The sequence below is a fragment of the Pseudophryne corroboree genome, chromosome 11 (genome assembly GCF_028390025.1).
Source record: "Pseudophryne corroboree isolate aPseCor3 chromosome 11, aPseCor3.hap2, whole genome shotgun sequence".
NCBI classification, from domain to species: domain Eukaryota; kingdom Metazoa; phylum Chordata; class Amphibia; order Anura; family Myobatrachidae; genus Pseudophryne; species Pseudophryne corroboree.
Window position 1 is genome coordinate 183944647 of NC_086454.1, and position 21229 is coordinate 183965875.

At 44.7% G+C, this 21229-nt stretch overlaps 1 protein-coding gene across 2 annotated transcripts in view; it reads left to right on the top strand.

The window, feature by feature from the left end:
• Positions 1 to 21229, top strand: part of LOC134969293 (serine/threonine-protein kinase D1-like) — a 302224-nt gene that overhangs the window by 197886 nt on the left and 83109 nt on the right. For both annotated transcript variants that reach the window (XM_063945144.1, XM_063945145.1), the window contains exons 7-9: positions 3116 to 3199; positions 5097 to 5244; positions 10770 to 10881. In XM_063945144.1, coding sequence (XP_063801214.1) covers positions 3116 to 3199; positions 5097 to 5244; positions 10770 to 10881 — 344 coding nt within the window. The remainder of the gene's footprint in view (positions 1 to 3115; positions 3200 to 5096; positions 5245 to 10769; positions 10882 to 21229) is intronic.

The window sequence follows — 21229 nt, forward strand, 5'->3', positions numbered from 1 at the left end:
CAGACCTGTTGGGGAAATTTAGTAAGAATAATTTTTTGGGCGATTTACCAAAATAAAAAGCGCACATTTACTAACAAGCATTTTCACTTGCATCTTTGTTTTTCAATGGTGTATTTAGTCGCTTTGTGGTGTGTGTGATTTCTGTCAATTTTAGAATGATTCAGAAGATGTATGCCAACACAAAGCTAACCACGCCTCAGTTTTCACCACAAGTCGCACCTTAAGTCACACCACAAGTTGCAGCGGGATGCGGTCAAGATCCCGCCGGACGGAATCCCGGCGGTCAGAATACCGACACAGGGATCCCGACCGGCACAATCCCAACATGTTCTCCCTCAGTGGGTGTCCACGACACCCATAGAGGGAGAATAAATTAGTGTGCCTGCAAGGGGCTGTGCTGCGCTCGCCCCCCCTGTCGGGATTGTGCCAGTCGCGATCCCGGTGTCGGTATTCCGACCTCCTGGATCCCGTCCAGCAGGATTTCATACTGATCCCGTTGTAGCAAAGCGACAATGTCCCTAGATGCATCCAACCTGCTAGTTCCTCTGTTCTGTTTCTTGCTCCTGGGCCCTGTCAGTCAGCTGGTGCAGGCCACGTGAAACACTGTCTGCATCCAGGCTACTCCATAACCTGCCTGTGTCAGTGTTTTGAGCAGAAAGTGAGTGCTGCAGAGGAGTGGATGGTCTTTTATTAGCATTCTTATTGGTTTAGTGTTAATTACAATGGATTTCACAAGTTGCTTTTTTGGAAGAGGTGCATTGAGGTGCTTTTTTTGTGCGATTTTGGTGGTGCTTTTGATGGGTCTTAGGCTAAAAATGGTTGTTCCATATGAACACGCTCCAAAAAATTAGTGCATTGATTTAGTACATTGAGGTGCACTAAGTGGAGGGATTTGACAAAGACGATTCTCGGTAAATTTGCGATTTTTTATTATACCAATGTTATGATGGTGAATTGCCATGATTGGAGTACAATGTCGCATTTTACATATGACTTCCATGCAAATTAATCATTAGTAAATTAGCAATTCACAAAATTGCATCTTTTTTGCAAAAAAAACCCCTGCAAATCGACTAATTGGCCATTGGTAAATTTTCCCCTGGTATTTTATCCCCACCCTGCCTACTTCACTAGGAACTGGGAATATGGGGGAAATCAACCAGGGGTCTGGGGGACTACCCCAAACCTGGTGAGTCTCCCGCGCCTTTCTGAGATAGTAGGTAAGTATACCCTGCATATGAATGATTATGCACATTTATTTCCATGCAAGAGTAATTACGGTCTGTAACTGCAGCAGGCCCTATATGTTTCTGGAGAGGTAGTTAGCAACATTGTGCCAGTATACGATATTTGAGTGTATTCCTGGTAACTGCGTCTTCTCATGTAAACCTCCATTACAGGATCTTAGTCATACTTGCCTACTTTTGAAAAGTAGTTTCAGGGAGATTATAGATTGCACTCTAATGCGCCGTGCGGAACGCTTCTGAGGGTGTGTGTCACAGTCCACCCAAGGGGCGTGTTTATCTCCTTGTATGGGCATGTCTATTGTCAGGGCTAAACACTAACATCACACCTACATTACACAGCAGGGCTACACACCGACATCACACCAACATCATTATACACATACAGTATAAGTTACATACTTACACATGTGACAGACATTAATCCAGCTTTGATGGTAACTACTACTTTAAAGTTTAAACTTTAATGTCCTTACATTTTTTTTGCAGCGGATGGTGAAGGGGCGGGGGGTTGGAGCCGTGAGGGGTGAGAGCGAGCAGGAGAGGGGATTCTGTGTGGGGGAGAGTGGGTTAAGGGATGCCATGGATGGGGAAGAGGTGGAGTTTGGAGCTGTGAGGAAACAGGGAAGGGAATCTGTGTGGGGTACTGGGGGTTCTGCAGATAGGGAAGGGGGGGGGGGGAGTTTGGAGCTGTGAGAGGAGAAAGAGTAAGCCTCAGGAAACAAGCTACTAACTGACAGTGGAGAAGCCTGTAATAGGTGCACTAATACAGGCTCTCTTGTGTGTATCACAGTGGCAAATACAGGAGTTTTATTTGGGGAGGGGGGTTTGTCCATTTGAATATATATATATATATATATATATATATATATATTAGTACATGCAAGCATACACACATATTAAACACCCCCACCCACACACACTTCCCCACTCACTAAGCAGGGGAGATCAGCTGCGTGCAAGACAAGGCAGTGAAGGCACCATTCTATTAGGCTCCGCCCCCAAAATGCCGCGATTTGCGGGTCTTCCAGCCTGTTAGATGATAGGAGCGCTGTGGTTCTGCTGCCTGTCAATGTCTGTGGTGCTGGGCTGCCAGCTCTAAGTGGATGCCGGGACTGGTGACTGGAGGAGATCGCACAGAAACTCCTCCAAACTGCAGTGCAGGAATCTGACAGGTTCCGGAGGGCTATCTCAAAGCATGGTGAGTGACATGCTGTAAATCCGGTAAGGGAGGTTGGGGGACTGAGAGACGCGTGCAGTAGGAATCCGGGAGTTGCACTAAAGTTTGCGGGACAGCGGGGGACTGTGGCAAAATACGGGAGCCTCCCGCTAAATGCGGGAGGGTAGGCAAGTCTGATTTTTAGTGGTTCCCTACAGTGTCATATAATAGATTTGCAAGAGGAGTTTTTGTTCAGCGTAGCATAGCATATCTCCTATTTCTTCAACCAAGGGTCAGTGAAAGATATAAACAAGCACATGCTTCCTAACAGACAGAAGGGTACAATTAAGATTATCATTAATGTGACCACTTTTCTCCCTGTGTTATATACATACATAATATTAGACTTCTGCAAACTAAAATAATGTAAACATGGCTTCATTTACAAAGACTCAGACAACTGTAAAACTCAGGTTACACCGATCTGATTATAAAGGATGTAGGAGCTACAAAGGCACTTTTGAGGGCTAGTAACAAGAGTGTATCCATAATCTATGTAATGGACTGAAAAGAAGCACAACAAGGAATGTAAAGGGTACAGAGGGGACAGGAGCTCTGGGTCTATGGGATATATGGAAATAATCAGGTGGATTCTACCTATTGGCAAGGTTTTGATCATGTAAATATTTAACTGCCAATTCATTCTCTACAGATTGTCGATTTAACTGTCACAGACGGTGTGTGCCAGACGTACCAGATGAATGCCTGGGAGAGGTATCCAATACTGATGGAGAAGGTAGTGTTGAGTAGATTATGCTCTATTTATATTGTAACAATGGATATATCTATATACAGTTTCCCATTGGTCTCAGAAAGCATTACAGGTTGAGTCTCCCATATCTGAAAATCAGATATCCTAAATATTCTGAAATCAATTTATTTTTAACCGTGACTGAGATAGTGACACCTTTACTTTCTGATCGTTCAGTGTAGGCAAACTTTGTTTCATGCACAAAATTATTACAAATATTTATAAAATGACCTTCAGGCTATGTGTGTGAGGTGTATATGAAACAAATAAATGCATTTCGTGTTTAGTCTTGGGTCCCATCCCCAAGATATCTCATTATGGTATGCAAATATTCCAAAATAAATAAACATCCGAAATCCAAAGTACTTCTGGTCCCTAGAATTTCAGATATGGGAATCTCAACCTGTATTTATTTTTTATATTTATCGTATTGTTAGTTCTTTTTACAAAGAAAATACAAGTCCAAAATATTATCAAGCAAATAGTAAAAAAATCTACTTTACGTATGTCACAAACTTTTCTAAGGGAAACAAGCTGCTTTGAGAAGAAACACAATACTTGTGACTACAGCTCTTGGTCTAATTAACTGAATTTTTGCAAATGTATTGAAAACCAATTTAATTCTTGCAAGCCTTAAAGCAAATGTGAGTTTAGCCCAGACTGGACATATTATACAATAATACACAACAAAAAAATTAGTGTTTCCTCGGCTGTGCACTGCTACAAAAAAGTACACTAATATAAGGGGTCATTCCGAGATGATCGTAGCTGTGCTACTACTGGCGGGCATTACGTATAAGGACGCTACTAGTAGCGGGCATTACGGATAAGGACGCTACTACTGGCGGGCATTACGGATAAGGACGCTACTACTGGCGGGTATTATGTATAATGACGCTGCTATTGGGGGGCATTATGTGAATGAGCAGCACTACTACGTGCAATGTAATGTGAATAAGATTGTGCTACGGTGTGCGGAAATTCAAATGGGGGTACTATTGTGTGACCATGCCGCTTCCTTGCGAGGCCACACCCCTTTTCCTGACACACGTCGAAGGTGCGCGCTGACCTTTTGTGAAGTATGGGATGGCGCAAATTTATAGTTTGCAGGGGGGCGCCGAACACCATAGCACCAGCCCTGTATATGAGGAACTAAGCCCTTTTTTCTGGTTTTTCCTCTCTTTCATATATTTGAACACACAGAGATTCGTAGAACACATCATTATCAGAAGATGTAAGGACTACATCTCAAAGACTGTGTAAAGACTCTTTTGGGTATATCCAACCCTATAACATATGTTGAATGCTATTGTAATCGTGAGAGCTAATTCGTACGATCTATATTATCCTTTATGGATCAGGTACTGTTCACTTGAATTATACAGCATACATATTACCTTATACTGCACATGGTTTATTGTCTACAGTGCATTGCTGTTATTAATCTGGTGCATTATTAACTGGGACCCACATATAAACCCAGCTGCCACCAGGGGGAGTCATGGTAATCTTACTCAGTAATTTAAAAATACTTTTCAATGTTCTTATTGCTGCAAATATATATTGTACAGTAAGATGTTAATACTTCTGTGTATATGGATAGTAATAGATGAGAAATTGGGGGGGGGGGGGGATTCATCAGAGCTTGGATAGAGAAAAAGTGTATAAAGTAACAACCAATCAGCTCCTAACAGTTATTTTTCAGATATAGCATGTAAAGTGACAGAAGCTGATTAGTTGGTGTTTTATCTCTCTCCAAGCTTTGATAAATCTCCCCCTTGGTCTTACTTATATAATTCACCCATCAGCAGTAGTGAACAACAGAGCAATAATTGTGTAGCAGGTTTCTCTCTAATTAAATTTCTCATCCTGTTCACCATAGATGGAGAAAATTTTAACCATGAAATTGAAGATGAAAGTGACAATGAGAGACCATCCAGCCTCAGTGGAAGTGCACAGGAAGAAGAGGGCATTTCTGTTAAGAGTACAGAAAGCACAGTTTGTCCATGTGAGAACCCGATGTTTGACAGGTAATTATGTGACTCTATTTCATGCTGTACAACTTTTATTCTGAAGTATCTAAAGAACAGCTCATGGCTTTACAGATGGTAAATCCTGCACTATAGAAGTCATTGCACCTTGCAGTTATTAGAGCAGGCATTCCCAACCCTGGTCCTCAAGGCACACTAATACCAATTTTAAACTACGTGCGCAAGAAGTTGGAGATCTTTATTTGAACAGGGAGTTCTCTCTAAATTGGGTCTTGACTTACTGCAGAGTGTAATAGCCACCCAGAATATATCCTCAATGAGCGGCTGAGAAATCAGTGTATATCCTACTAAAATTGACAGACTGCTATCTGTTTGTGTATATCAAGCTCCGAGAAGCTTATCTTTTCAGAGCTTGTCCCGAGAGCGAACACCATCTTTTAATGACATTAGCCCTTGTACCCTATTGGCTACAATATTACAATTTGTTTTTGATAATGCACAATACTTCTGCAGGGTTCAGAACTACACTGGGGCATCAAACTACCAGCAGTGCTGTCCCGGCAAGATGATCCTAATACATTCCATGATTAATGCAGAGGTTGCAATTGGCCACGTTAATGGGTGGTAATAAACATCTCCCCCTGATGTCCTCACACAGCTCCCTCATTCTGCAGCTTGGGGTGGACAGTACACCTGGATTCATTCTCAAAAACATTCTTCTGCCTTGTAATACTCTCTAGAGAGCCTTTTTAAAAAAACTTTTATTAATTCAATAGGAAAAGTATAGAATGTGGCAGCCATAATAAAACACAGTTTCAATCTTATTGGGTTTTCAATGTTGTCACGCATGCGCCCACACTCAGAACTCCTTCCAAGGCGGCCAGTTGTGACGTTGGTGCTTTTTGCAAATTACCCTTACAATAAAACAGTATGCCACCATCAAAGGAATTATGGAAAGTAACTCCTCCCACAGCGGCCTTTCGGTACTGCTCACTATATATATATATATATATATATATATATATATATATATATTTATTTATTTAATCACACTTTAAAAATCAGTAGCATATGCCTCTCAAGGCCGTAGGTTTAAGAACACAGGAACTCAGAACTTGAAATTAGAATTTAATTTCAAGAATAACTTCAGATCCTATAGTTACAAAAAAGGATTACAAAGTGTATTAAGATTATTTTAAAAGTACACACAGATTTCAGACAATGTCAGAAAAAATAAAGCGAGCTAAAACAAAGCCAGAGTCCTCATCACATAAGTTGAGAACTCTTGTCGTGAAGGATTCATGTTAGAAGCGGTTGATACCTAACCAGTCACTCCAGACTCTAATGCACATTGGATTCAGCTAAATAGGCAGATTTATATGCAGTCCTGCTCCTTGGTCACACACACCCATCCTTGGGATTTAAGACTTTCAATACCAGAATTGACTGTGTCTTTTTCTGAAGGTCCTTTTTGTGCTCATCCCCTAGGGTTTTCCCAGTCAAATTCAGGAGCCCTCACTTATCTTGTTTCATTCTGTTTGAAGACTAATGGGCCCTAAACATTACCCGACCCGCCGCCGAGCTGCCCGACTGCAGATACGGCCGAAGGGCGACATGGCAGCAGGGGGAAGGGGGAGACGGGGAGTGAAGTTTCTTCACTCCACCCGTTACCTGGCTCCATAGCAGTGCATGCTAATACAGACGAGATTGTCCATATTGGCCTGCATGCTTAAGCGACCCGGCACCAATGATGAACGAGCGTGGGGCCGCGCATTGTTCATCGTTGGTACCTACACACTGAATGTTATGAACACGTTCTCGTTCATAAATGAATGAGAACGTTCATATCGTTCAGTTATATCGCCCAGTGTGTAGGGTCCATAAGACTTGTGATTTGTCTATATTGGTCAGATTTATGATTTGGCCAGGAATAGATTCAGTGACTAGATGCCCTCTTGAGCAATTCCTATAATCTCCCTTTAAAAGAATTCAGCACCTCTGTGGACGAACAAGAGACAGTACCAGTTGCACAGTCCCCCCTGCTTTCTAGAGTACATATACATGTCCTTTAACAATTCAAATGTCCCCAGACTCAGTTCATACAGTTTTACAAATGACTTTTTCCATATGGAATATACATTGATACAACATATTGCTGTATAGTTTTGTATCCATGTATTCCCCCACTTCCAGCAGCTAACAGATACAGAGAAGCCACACTGAACACCAGTTCTTCAAGGCTTGATGATCCAAACTTGGCGGAAAATCATTGTTCCATTTAAATTAAGTCATAGGGATAAAGGGGACTAGATGCTTCTCAAATACCTTGACTTTCTTCATTTGTAAAACATAGAGGGAATCCTGGGATGAATCAATTGCAGAAAAGTTGGAATCTATGCAATAATTTCTATTGGTCTGTTGGTCTAGCCAGGAACTCTCGTTCCGTGATGACCTACCTATAAAGTATTTGCACTTAAAGCAGGGTTTGTGAATGTGTTTGAATACGTTATCAGGTATGTGGATGTGCAGGGATTGAATAAAGTACAATAAATTTGGCAAGGCACTCATTTCATTATAATGACTATGAGCAACCAGGAAAGAGTTTTTAATCACCAATTCTTAAACTCCTGTTGGTTTTGCAAGTTTGGGGCATTAAAGAGAGGATCGATGGTATTATTTAAATAAGTCTCTAAATATTTAATTTGAGACATATGCCATTTGAATGTAAAAGCATTTTGTAAGCCCTGTATTATGCGACCTGTGGTGTTTATATTACGTACTGCACAATTGTTATAGTTAATTTTGAATTTTTATAATTAAGTGAAAGTCTGAGATTTTACGAATCACTTTGATATCAAGTTAGACCAAATTGTTCTTTCCGATGTTTTCATACATAGTAAAAATATCAGAAGTGTCAAAGTTTACCCTTGATGTGTGCTATTAGAAATAACAAATGGAGCTGATATGGTACCCTTGATTCTAATTTTTACCCCAAATAGTAACAATATATTCTGAACTATTGGGTGTTATTATATGTACAAACACAGGAAAGAAAATATTTAAAAAGTAATGTCCTAGTTATATTATACAAAGGCAGTACTTATTTTTGCACATATAGCTTGCCAGCTTTGTCATGTCAGTAAAAAGCTTGTTTAAGGTCTCCATACCTCCAATTAGTTCCTACAGTATGGCATTGACTAGGATGGCCAACAGGGACCGTGTCTGGGCGTGGAATTTGGATCTAGTATATGGGGGCATTTTCACACCAAGTTATCTGCCCCTTGAGTGACCTAAGCATCAAGTTCAAGGGTCTATAGCTTAAAAATAATCTTAAAATAAATGGAATGGGAGTTGGAAAATAAAATAAAATCTGAAAGTATCCACTAACTGATGTTCGTGAAATAAAAAACTTACCATGCAAAAGGTCTAGACCCAGAAGCCAGAAGGGAGAGTTGAATGTCAGCTCCATGGAGAGTCTAATGTCAGCTCCAGTTTCCAATTGAAGTCAAAACCTACAACAGTTAGACCCTGCTGGTGTCTTCAATAAGTTCCAGAAGGTTTGCTGACCCTGGCTGGGAGCATTGACAGTTTAAAAGTAAAAACATAGGTTAAAATCTTCTTGGTAATTATAAGATATCATTCTTCCTCAAAAACACGATACTTTCAATGTGTAAGGAGGCGCTTTACAATTCTATGGTCAATGCTTACGATCAGGATTATTACTCAGAAAAACATGAGGATAGTAATAATTTTCAAATCTCAAAGCCTCACCATTCTTAAATTCAGTTTCACAGAAACATCCTATATCAATTTTTTAAGACCAAAAATTGGCTAAAAAGATCCTGGTATGCTAACATTGCATGGCAGTAGGTCCAGCATGGAGGCTTCCACTATGAAATTATCTGCAAGGACTAGGCCCAGTTCTACATCAAGGCTTAACTCATCCGGTGGTCAACAAGTAGCTGTTCTAAGATCAGGTGACCCAAGGACTTTATCAGAGTATAGAACTTCCTATTTAAGGCTGTGTTGAGCAGACCAGTGCCAGAACAACTTCACTTTGTACTGCTGGCTCCGAGCTGAGATTCCTTGGTGTGTTCAGGTTCCTAATTGTGTTCCTGTCTGCTAGTTCCTGCTAGTACAAGTCTCCATTCTGCGCAGTTCATTTCAGTCTGCAAGTACAAGTATTCATTCTACTCAGTGCATTTCAGACTGCAAGTACCAGTATCCATTCTACACCGTACACTTCAACTAGCAAGTAAAAGTAACCAGTCTACGATGTGCATTTCATCAGCAAAAACCAGTTCCCATTCTATGCTGTGCACTCATCTAGTAAGCAGTGGACAGTGGTTTTGGACACTGCCAAACTTAAGTTTCATATGGAAGACAGTGCTCCTTTTGGCCCTGTTTTTGTGGGAAGTTTCTGAGTTGCATATTTTATTTAGCAAGTCTAGTGTTTCGTGATGACAGAGCTGTCCTGTGTGCCAAACAATCCTTTATAGCCCAAATAGGTATCAGAGATCCATTTTCACCAGGACATCATCATCTCTCCTCTGAAGCAGAATAGCTCAAGTGGGCATCACAACTCACTTCATTTAATGGACATAGGGGGTAATTCAGATGTGATTGCTGGGCTGCTAATTTTGTTGCCCTGTGATCAGATAGTCTCCGCCTCCAGGGGGAGTATACATTCGCTGTGCAAGTGTGCGATCGCATGTGTACGCCGAGCTGTGAAAATCCACTTTGTGCAGTCTCTGCGCAGCACAGGACTTAATCCTCCAGTGCAATGAGAACAAGCTGATCGGGGCTGGAGCTGACGTCAGACAACCTCTCTGAAAACGTTTGGGTACGCCTGCGTTTTTCCTGTAAATGCTCAGGTGCCACCCACAAACGGCCTCTTCCTGTCAATCACCTTGCGAACACCCGTGCGATCTGTCTTTTTGCACCATCCCGTCGCTGACCGGCGATGCTGATTGTTGTTGTCCGATGCACGTGTGCATTGCGGTGCATATGCATGCGCAGTTAGGACCTGATCACCCGCTGTGTGAAAACGCACAGCAGCGATCAGATCTGAATTACCCCCATAGAGCCTAGTTGTACAGTATTGCACAGCTGCAGGAAAGCAGCAAAAGATAAACTTGTATACTGGTGTATGTAATCTTATATCGAACTCTGCAAAGCACACAGTTGCATGGATGCTTTCTAACTGAACTTAGTCTATGGGATGATGTATCAAACCATAGAGAGAGATAAAGTACCAATATTCAATACTATCCAGTATTCTCACACAGACCAATATGGGCCATCGTCATTCTTCTTCAAATAAACATGTCCAATAACCAAACAAGTTACGATATCAAGCAAATGCAAGTATATAGCCAGCATATCTTATAGTACAATATAAAAAAAAAGAGTTCCAAAATATTACAATGGCACTGAAATAATAATTTATTTGGAAGGGAAATGATCATTTACTGATATATTAGTTTGTTGATGTGATAGCACTCCATGGTAAAGCCCATTATTGTATTTAACTTTACTAAGAACTCCTGTCTCTCTTTGATCAGTAACTTCATCCCACTCATGAGAGTGGTGCAGTCGGTGCGATATAACAAGAAGAAGAACAGCTATGTTCTAATGGAGGGCTGGCTTGTCCATTTCACTAGCAAGGACAGCATGGTGAGTAAAACTTTCATGGTCCACTTCTAAACACATATCACAGAGTTCACAGAGGTGTGATATCCTAGTACCGATCTGACTGATTAACTTATCACATCTCCATGTTCACTCTGCTCCTTGCTACATATCACAAGGGTTGTTTACTTAACAAGTGATATTGTTCTTCACTTCTTATCACACTAAGGGGGTAATTCCAAGTTGATCGCAGCAGGAAATTTTTTAGCAGTTGGGCAAAACCATGTGCACTGCAGGGGGGGCAGACATAACATTTGCAAAGAGAATTAGATTTGGGTGGGTTATTTTGCTTCTGTGCAGGGTAAATACTGGCTGCTTTATTTTTACACTGCAATTTAGATTGCAGATTGAACTCACCACACCCAAATCTAACTCTCTCTGCACATGTTATATCTGCCCCCCCTGCAGTGCACATGGTTTTGCCCAATTGCTAACAAACTTGCTGCTGCGATCAACTCAGAATTACCCCCTTAGTAGCAATCCTGATGTAAGTAGCAATAAGCACAAAATCCAATGATGTCACCATTCTGCAAAGAACAGGGGCGACACATGTTGTTTGTAACTCCTAGTAAATGTGCGATTTTTACTCGCCTGCAATTGAGTGACTATAGTGAAATAAATTCACCATCTTTTTGTTCGGTCTTAACCGCTTGCCTGGCTAGGTCGCATGTGATGCGACTGGAGTCAAGAGTACATTACCTGGCCAGGTTGTATCACATGTGATGCGCTGCCCCACTGTATGACCGGCTTTTAGATTAGGAGATCTGTCCTGCACAAGTGCATAACGGTACACCCCTGGCTCTCCGGACCCGCTGCAGTGTTGCGGCAGTCTCTGACATCACTGCTGGAATCGCACTCCGGAATGCCGTGCGTCTGGAGTGCATGCGCTGGGGATCACAGTGCAGTGAGGGGAACATTGAGGGTGATTCAGACCTGATCGCTGGGCTGCAAACTTTGTTGTCCTGCGTTCAGATAGTCGCAAACGTTGCCGTCCTGCGTTCAGATAGTCGCCACCCCCAGGGGCAGTGTAAATTCGCCGTGCAAGTGTGCGGTCGCATGTGTATGCCGAGCTGCAACAATCCAGTGTGTGCAGTTTCTGTGCATCCCGATTATCGGGAGCCTCCCGACCATTCCGGAGAGTAGGCAAGTATGGTGCAGAGATCAGCTGCAGTAGGGCAGACTGAGCATCAGCTCCCCCCCCCTCTCCCCCCGACACATGATCCGCTGCACTCTGCATGTGGGGGAGGGGGGTATATGCTCATGGGGGTGGGGGTAACCGTTAGGAGGAGATCTATCACTAGTGGGGATGGGGAGGCATAAAATAAAGTTAAATGATGCTGGTGTGTGTGTGTGGAGGGTTTAATATAATAATAAAAAAAATGCATTCGTCAAAGGGTAAGGGGTGGGTGTGCAAAAAAAGGCGATTTCTCTAGCATCCATAAGGGATATTGTGGAGATAATTAGTACGATGGGTATAGATAGGTCCAAAGGAGACAGTGCACTTTAAATTTCTTCAACTAGGTGTGCTGGCTCCTCCCCTCTCTGCCTCCTCCTACAGGTCAGTTTAGAAAAAAGCACCCTCAGGAGAGGATGCACACCCTGCAAGCTCCAGAGTTTTTCTTCAATTTCTGTTAAACTTTTATTTAATTCAGTATGCTGTTAGGGCAACAGCATACCTGCACCGTGGGAGTTAGGGGGGGATGGTCACCGGCGTCTTGAGGTGCAGAGCCGCTTCCCCGCTGCAGTACCACCGTCCTGAGGGGCTGTTTGTTCAGCGGGGCATTGCGGCTTGGCGGTCGCAGCCGCAGCATGCCGCACACCCCTAGCGCTGCCTGAAGGTCATCATCGGTGGTGAGTACACACCGGGGACCCCACTAGGGGGGTCCCCCGGTCACTGTACGACAAAAGCGCGGGTGAGGTGTACGGGTCCCTCCCGGGGGGGACCCGCTTTGACCCCTGCGTGAGACTGGCTTATTACATGGTACCAAGCATTTATGTGAGGTTACTAACATTTAGGAGACCTGGCCAGTATAAAAAATACACAGTAGCTCCGGCGCCATAGCGGGGGGCGGAGCTACATCAGAGTGGGCTCAGCTGCATTTTGATGCCTTCTTCTGCATAAGCAGCAGCAGCCTCATACAGCTCCTCCATAACGGTCACACAAGCTGGATCACTGGTACAGGGTATAGAGGGGGAGCGCCGCTATTTGGTGCACAAATATCACCCCTCTGAGGAATTTTTCATTAGTCTCACTGTTTATATGTATATGTGAAACGCTGACAGCCTCACTGGGGCTCTGCAGCGCTGGGTGCGCTGGTGTCCTCTCTCCTGTGTCTCCTCTCACATGTAATAGGACAGGCTTGTATTGTGTTTCAGGCTGTGTTGTATGTGTATTGCACCTGTTTTTCTTTTCACAATGGTAAAACAAAAGTTATGCAGTGTGTGTAATGCTAGATTTTCCCCTAGCTCATCTGACTCAATATCATGTGAGCAATGCAGTCAGTCATCATTAAATGCTGATAACAATGTGGGGGAGATTCCAGAGCCCTTCTTTCTGGGGGCTATCAAAACTATGATGTCTGATATGTCATCTCAACTCACTGCTAATGCCAATAAAACTCAGGAACTGCAACAAGCAGTGGCAAATCTAGCTGCTAAACATCCCCCCCTGTCCACTACAGGTGCACAAAATGTGCTTTACCTGCACTTCTATCAGATACTGATGATGATATACAGGATGAGGGGGGTGATGTGGACCCCATAAGCGGGGACTCCACCCCTACACAGGGTATTGAACCCCTTATATTGGCTATACGGGATGTGTTAAAGCTCCCCCTGGAGGATGCTACTAATCAGCAGTCATTTTTCATCCCACAAACTGTCACCTTCCCTGATTCTAAAGAATTGGATGATTTATTTAAATTAGCCTGGAAAAATCCAGATAAAAAATATCAGGTGTCCAAAAGGTTTTTAAATACCTTCCCATTTGCCCCTGAAGGCAGGAAATCCTGGGAAGAATCTCCAGCAGTAGATGTCTCAGTCTCTCACCTTTCTAAAAAGGTGGTGCTCCCTGCTCTAAGCTCTTTTACAGTAAAGGACCTGGGGGATAGAAAAATGGAGACCACTCTAAAATCTGTCTACACTGCTGCAGGTGTAGCTCAAAGGCCGGTCATTGCTGGTTGCTGGATGATGCATTCCATTCATACATGGGCTACTCAGATTCAGGAGGGCCTTTCAGGGGATATGACCTTGGTTACTACTGTAACTTTCCTAAAACAAATTCAGGACACTGCAAGAGTCCTCTGTGAGTCCCTTAAAGAGATTGGCAATATTAATGCTAGGACCACTGCTATGGCTGTGTCTGCACGCAGAGCCATATGGTTGCATCAGTGGATTGCAGACGCTGACTCCAAACGTAATGTGGAATCTCTTTCCTTCACAGGTGAATGGCTCTTCAGAGGTGAATTGGACGCATGGATCTCCAAAGCTACTGCTGGGAAATCCACATTTCTCCCTTCAGGGGCTCCGCCTGCTAGACGTACCTACCCGGGACCGTCTACTCAGTCCTTTCGGTCCCCAGATTTTGATCTAGGGCCCAGGGTGCATCCAATGCAGCTAGAAGCTCCAGAGGTAAGCCTAAGAAACCAGCCGTTGCCAGCTGTCAGGACCAGGGCACCAGTTCAGCTTACGCTAAGACTTCAGTACGACGGTGCCCACCCACCCCGAGGGGATCCCACAGTGGGAACTTGAGTACGTCACTACAGCTACATCTGGGACGGTTCCTGCCAAGATGCCTGAGTAAGGAACCATAGCTCTCAGGGTTACGAGCTGGAGTTCGACGGTGCTCCTCCCCAACGATTTTTCAAATCAGGCTTGCCAGCTTTGGAAAATATGCATGTTACACTACTTCTGGCCATCGACAAGTTGGTCCAGTCCCAGGTCATTGTTCCAGGACCCCTGCTACAACAAGGACAAGGTTACTACTCTAGTCTGTTTGTAGTGCCAAAACCAGACGGGTCTGTGAGACCCATTTTGAATCTGAAGTCCTTGAATCCTTACCTGAAGGTTTTCAAATTCAAGATGGAATCCTTGAGAGCGGTGATCGCGGGCCTGGAACAACAGGAATTCCTCGTGTCCCTGGACATCAAGGACGCCTACCTGCATATCCCGATTTGGTCTCCTCATCAGGCCTATCTACGATTCGCCCTACTGAATGATCACTACCAGTTTCAGGCGTTGCACTTCAGCCTGTCTACAGCTCCGAGGGTGTTCACGAAGGTGATGGCGGAAATGATATTCCAGCTCAGAGTCCAGGGGGCTTCTACTGCTTCATATAGATCGCACTATCCAACTTCTACCTCACCATGGGTGGATCCTCAATCTACAGAAGTCTCAACTGGAACAGTCTCAACGGCTCATGTTTCTGGGTATGATACTGGATACTGTAGCTCAAAGAGTGTTTCTCCCAGAAGACAAGGTGAGAACACTTCAAAAGATAGTTCGCATGGTTCTCCGTCCTGCTCGAGTATCCATTCATCTTTGCATAAAGTTGTTGGGAAAAATGGTGGCCCCGTACGAGGCGATACAGTTCGGCAGGTTCCATGCCAGACCTTTCCAATTGGACATCCTGAACAAGTGGTCCAGTTCACATCTCCAGATGCATCGAATGATTCAGCTGTCACTCCAGGCCAGGATTTCACTCCTGTGGTGGTTGCAGTCTTCCAACCTGCTGGAAGGTCGACATTTCGGGATTCAGAATTGGACCCTCCTCACGACGGATGCCAGTCTACAAGGATGGGGAGCTGTCACCCAGGGGGCGCAGTTCCAGGGTAGGTGGTCTGCCCAAGAGGCCCTACTCCTGATCAACATTCTGGAACTACGGGCGATATACAGTGCTCTACTTCAGGCCTCCTCTCTGCTCAGGGATCGGGCGATCCAGGTTCAGTCGGACAACGCCACGGCAGGGGCGTACATCAATTGACAAGGAGGGACAAAAAGCAAGGCCTGTATCAAAAATACTTCTCTGGGCAGAAAGAAAAGCAAGAGCACTGTCAGCAATTTTCATTCCAGGAGTGAACAACTGGGAAGCGGACTTCCTGAGTCGCCACGACTTCCACCCGGGGGAGTGGGGAATACATCCTCAGGTGTTTCAACAGATTGTCGACAGATGGGGATACCCGCAGATCGACATGATGGCGTCTTGCCTCAACAAGAAGCTTCGTTGCTACTGCTCGCAAACCAGGGACCCCCAGGCGAGTGCAGTGGACGCACTGACGTCACCTTGGCCTTACCGGCTGGTCTAGCTATTCCCTCCGATCCCAATGATCCCAAGGGTGCTCCAACGGATCAGACATCACAGAATCCAAGCAATTCTGATGGCGCCGGATTAGCCCCAAAGGGTGTGGTACGCAACTCTTCTGGACAAGTCCATAGAAGACCTTTGGCCTCTGCCGCTAAGAAAGGATCTTCTTCAGCAAGGACCATTCGTCTACCCATACTTAAGGCGGCTTCGTTTGACGGCATGGAAGTTGAGCGGAATATCCTAGCTCTCAAAGGGTTTTCCAAAAAGGTCATTACCACTATGGTGCTAGCCAGAAAACCTGTCACGTCAAAACATTATCATCATATCTGGAGGAGATATGTTGCTTGGTGCGAGGAACGCACGTATCCGCCTGCGGAGTTTCACTTGGGACGTTTCCTACGTTTCCTGCAGGCTGGTGTGGATAAAGGCTTATGTCTGGTTCCGTTAAGGTCCAGATTTCAGCTCTTTCAGTTTTCTTTCAGAAGGAATTGGCTATGTTGCTGGAAGTTCAGACCTTCTTACAAGGGGTGCTCCACATACAACCTCCCTTTGTGCCGCCTACGGCACCCTGGGCTTTAGATGTAGTGTTGCAATTTCTACAGTCCTCCTGGTTTGAGCCTCTGATTACGGTAGAAGGCAAGTACCTCACGTGGAAGACAGTGATGTTGTTGGCCCTGGCACCTGCTAGACGCATTTCAGAATTGGTGGCCTTATCATGTAAAAGTCCCTACTTGGTCTTTTACGAGGACAGAGTGGAGCTCCGGAATCGACAGCACTTCCTGCCGAAGGTTGTTTCCGCATTCCATCTGAATCAACCTATTGTGGTTCCGTCTTGCTCTGACGCTTCAGCTCTTTAAATGTGGTGCGCGCATTGAAGATCTATGTCAAACGCACAGCTCGGGTCAGGAAGATGGATTCCTTGTTTGTGCTCTATGATGCGCAGAAAAAGGGTTGTCCTGCTTCAAAGCATTCCATTGCTCGTTGGATTATGCTTACTATCCAACAGGCCTATGTGTCGGCAGCCTTACCTGTTCCTAAGTTTTGAAGGCCCACTCTACAAGATTGGTGGGCTTTTCCTGGGCGGCTGCCCGTGGAGTCTCGGCTTTACAACTATGCCGAGCTGCTACCTGGTCTGGGAAGAACACTTTTGTGAAATTTTACAAATTTGATACCCTGGCCAAGGAGGATACCCAGTTTGGGCAGGTGGTGCTGCAGCAGTCTCTGCATGTTCCCGCCGGTTCTGGAAGCTTTGGGACATCCCCATCATACTAATTCTGTCCCTAATATCCCTTATGGATGCTAGAGAAAATAGGATTTTAAATACCTACCGGTAAATCCTTTTATCGTAGTCCACAAGGGATATTGGTGGTCATTCTGAGTTGTTCGCTAGCAGTTTTCGTTTGCAGCGCAGCGTTTAGGCAAAAAAGCAGCACTTCTGCGTATGCGGCGCAATGCGCATGCATATGCGGCGCAATGCGCCTGCGCGACGTACTTTCACAAAAGCCGAAGTAGTTTTACACAAGGTCTAGCGACGCTTTTCAGTCGCACTGCTCGCCGCAGAATGATTGACATGAAGTGGGCGTTTCTGGGAGGTAACTGACCGTTTTTTGGGGAGTGTGTGGGAAAACGCAGGCGTGTCAGATACAAACGCAGGCGTGCCGTGGGAAACGCAGGTGTGGCTGGCCGAACGCAGGGCGTGGTTGTGACGTCAAAACAGGAACTAAATAGTCTGAAGTGATCGCAAGATAGGAGTAGGTCTGGAGCTGCTCAGAAACTACACAATCTTTTTTTGTAGCCGCGCTGCGATCCTTTCGGTCGCACTTCTGGTAAGCTAATACACACTCCCAGAGGGCGGCTGCTTAGAGTTTGCACGGCTGCTAAAAGCAGCTAGCGAGTGAACAACTCGGAATGAGTGCCATTGGGTGCCCGCCTCTGTGCGTTGACTTTCTGCAGGTTCTCTGTTCTGTGTTACCTGTTCAGCTGTTGCTGTTACTGTTGCCAGACGTTGCTGACCTGGTTATGTTTTGGTGTGCTGGTGTATAATTCTCACCACCTTTATTGTTGTTATGTTCCTTCTCTCAAGTATGTCATTCTCCTTCGGGCACTGTTTTACCTATAACTGACCTGTAGGAGGAGGCATAGAGGGGAGGAGCTAGCACACTCAGTTGAAGAAATTTAAAGTGCACTGGCTCCTTTGGACCCATCTATACCCCATCGTACTAATTCTGTCCCCAATATCCCTTATGGACTACAAGAAGAGGATTTAACGGTAGGTATTTATAATCCGATTTTTTACAGGGGGGGGGGGGGGGAGTTATAAAATGTGGATTTTTTTTACTATTTTAAATGAAATATTTTAATACATTATTAAAATACTTTTTAAACTTTATTAAGTAATTTAAAAAAAAAAAGACAATTTCTGAGCGGTTTTGTGTGGAAAACATTGCCAGTTAAGTGGTTAAGGGAGACGTCGCCCAACTAATCAGATTCTGACTGCCTTTTTACAGGCTGTGCTGGAACAATTAGTTACAGTAGATACTGATTGGATTCTATGAGAAATGTCTCCACTTTTTCTACTAGATTTGATACATTTCCCCATAAGATTGTTATGTATTTCACGTGGGTACTAAGGGGTAATTCAGACCTGATCACTGCTGTGCATTTTCGCACAGCGTGCAATGAGATCTGAACTGCGCACCGTAATGCGCCGGCATGTCGCACAACAGCACCGGGCATCATTGCCTAGCGATGGGATGGTGCGAAAAAAACGATTGCACGGTTGATCAAAAGGTGATTGACAGGAAGTGGCTGTTTGTGGGTGTCAACTGACCGTTTTGCAGGAGTGTCCGGAAAAACGCAGACGGGCTCAGGCGTTTGGAGGGAGGGTGTCTGACGTCAGCCCCGATCACCAGGAATACATCGCAGCGGCTGATGTTTGTGTAGCTCTGCTATAAAAGCAAATGCACACTAGCACAGGCTTTACCCCTCCCCCTGTAGGTGGCGACTATCTGATCGCAGGACTGCAAAAAACACACCCAAGCAATCAGGTCTGAATTACCCCCAAATAGGGTCTTCTTTAGTAAATCTGGCTTCAGGGAGTGGCAGCCTTTAGCACATGGCTTTGATGGCTTTCATGGTTACATTTTTATAATAATAATGTCCAATTTGCAGAGATCGTTTCTTCTGCCATTTCTGAACTCCATTCAGTCTTATGATCTTTAGATGAACAAGTTACTATGCTAGTGCCCTGTGACATATTAAGGATTATTTCAAACCAATTTGGGAACAGTGGCAGTGGGCGATTACAGTTAAGTGGTTATATGTGACACTCTTGTCCTTATTCAACCTCATTATTTGCTCTGATATAAGGGCCTGTTTGTAAGTAAGGCAACAAATCAAGCAACTGTGCAAAACCATTTTCCACTGCAGGTGGGGCAGATGTAACATGTGCAGAGAGATTTAGATTTGGGTGGAGTGTGTCCAAACTGAAATGTAAATTGTATTGTAAAAATAAAGCTGTCTCATATTGTGGGCTTACTGCAAAAGCAGCCAGTATTTACCTTGCACAGAAAATACACTGCTTAAAAAAATAAAGGGAACACTAAAATAACACATCCTAGATCTGAATGAATGAAATATTCTTATTAAATACTTTGTTCTTTACACAGTTGAATGTGCTGACAACAAAATCACACAAAAATTATCAATGGAAATCCAATTTATTAACCCATGGAGGTCTGGATTTGGAGTCACCCTCAAAATTAAAGTGGAAAAACACACTACAGGCTGATCCAACTTTGATGTAATGTCCTTAAAACAAGTCAAATTGAGGCTCAGTAGTGTGTGTGGCCTCCACGTGCCTGTATGACCTCCCTACAACGCCTGGGCATGCTCCTGATGAGGTGGCGGATGGTCTCCTGAGGGATCTCCTCCCAGACCTGGACTAAAGCATCCGCCAACTCCTCGACAGCCTGTGGTGCAACGTGGTGTTGGTGGATGGAGCGAGACATGGTGTCCCAGATGTGCTCAATTGGATTCATGTCTGGTGAACGGGCGGGCCAGTCCATAGCATAAATGCCTTCGTCTTGCAGGAACTGCTGACACACTCCAGCCACATGAGGTCTAGCATTGTCTTGCATTAGGAGGAACCCAGGGCCAACCGCACCAGCATATGGTCTCACAAGGGGTCTGAGGATCTCATCTCAGTACCTAATGGCAGTCAGGCTACCTCTGGCGAGCACATGGAGGGCTGTGCGACCCCCAAAGAAATGCCACCCCACACCATTACTGACCCACTGCCAAACCGGTCATGCTGGAGGATGTTGCAGGCAGCAGAACGTTCTCCTTGGCGTCTCCAGACTCTGTCACGTCTGTCACATGTGCTCAGTGAGAACCTGCTTTCATCTGTGAAGAGCACAGGGCGCCAGTGGCGAATTTGCCAATCTTGGTGTTCTCTGGCAAATGCCAAACGTCCTGCACGGTGTTGGGCTGTAAGCACAACCCCCACCTGTGGATGTTGGGCCCTCATACCACCCTCATGGAGTCTGTTTCTGATCGTTTGAGTAGACACATGCACATTTGTGGCTTGCTGGAGGTCATTTTGCAGGGCTCTGGCAGTGCTCCTCCTGTTCCTCCTTGCACAAAGGCGGAGGTAGCGGTCCTGCTGCAGGGTTGTTGCCCTCCTATGGCCTCCTCCACGTCTTCTGATGTACTGGCCTGTCTCCTGGTAGCGCCTCCATGCTCTGGACACTACGCTGACAGACACAGCAAACCACCTTGCCACAGCTCGCATTGATGTGCCATCCTGTATGAGTTGCACTACCTGAGCCACCTGTGTGGGTTGTAGGGAGGTCATACAGGCACGTGGAGGCCACACACACTACTGAGCCTCATTTTGACTTGTTTTAAGGACATTACATCAAAGTTGGATCAGCCTGTAGTGTGTTTTTCCACTTTAATTTTGAGGGTGACTCCAAATCCAGACCTCCATGGGTTAATAAATTGGATTTCCATTGATAATTTTTGTGTGAT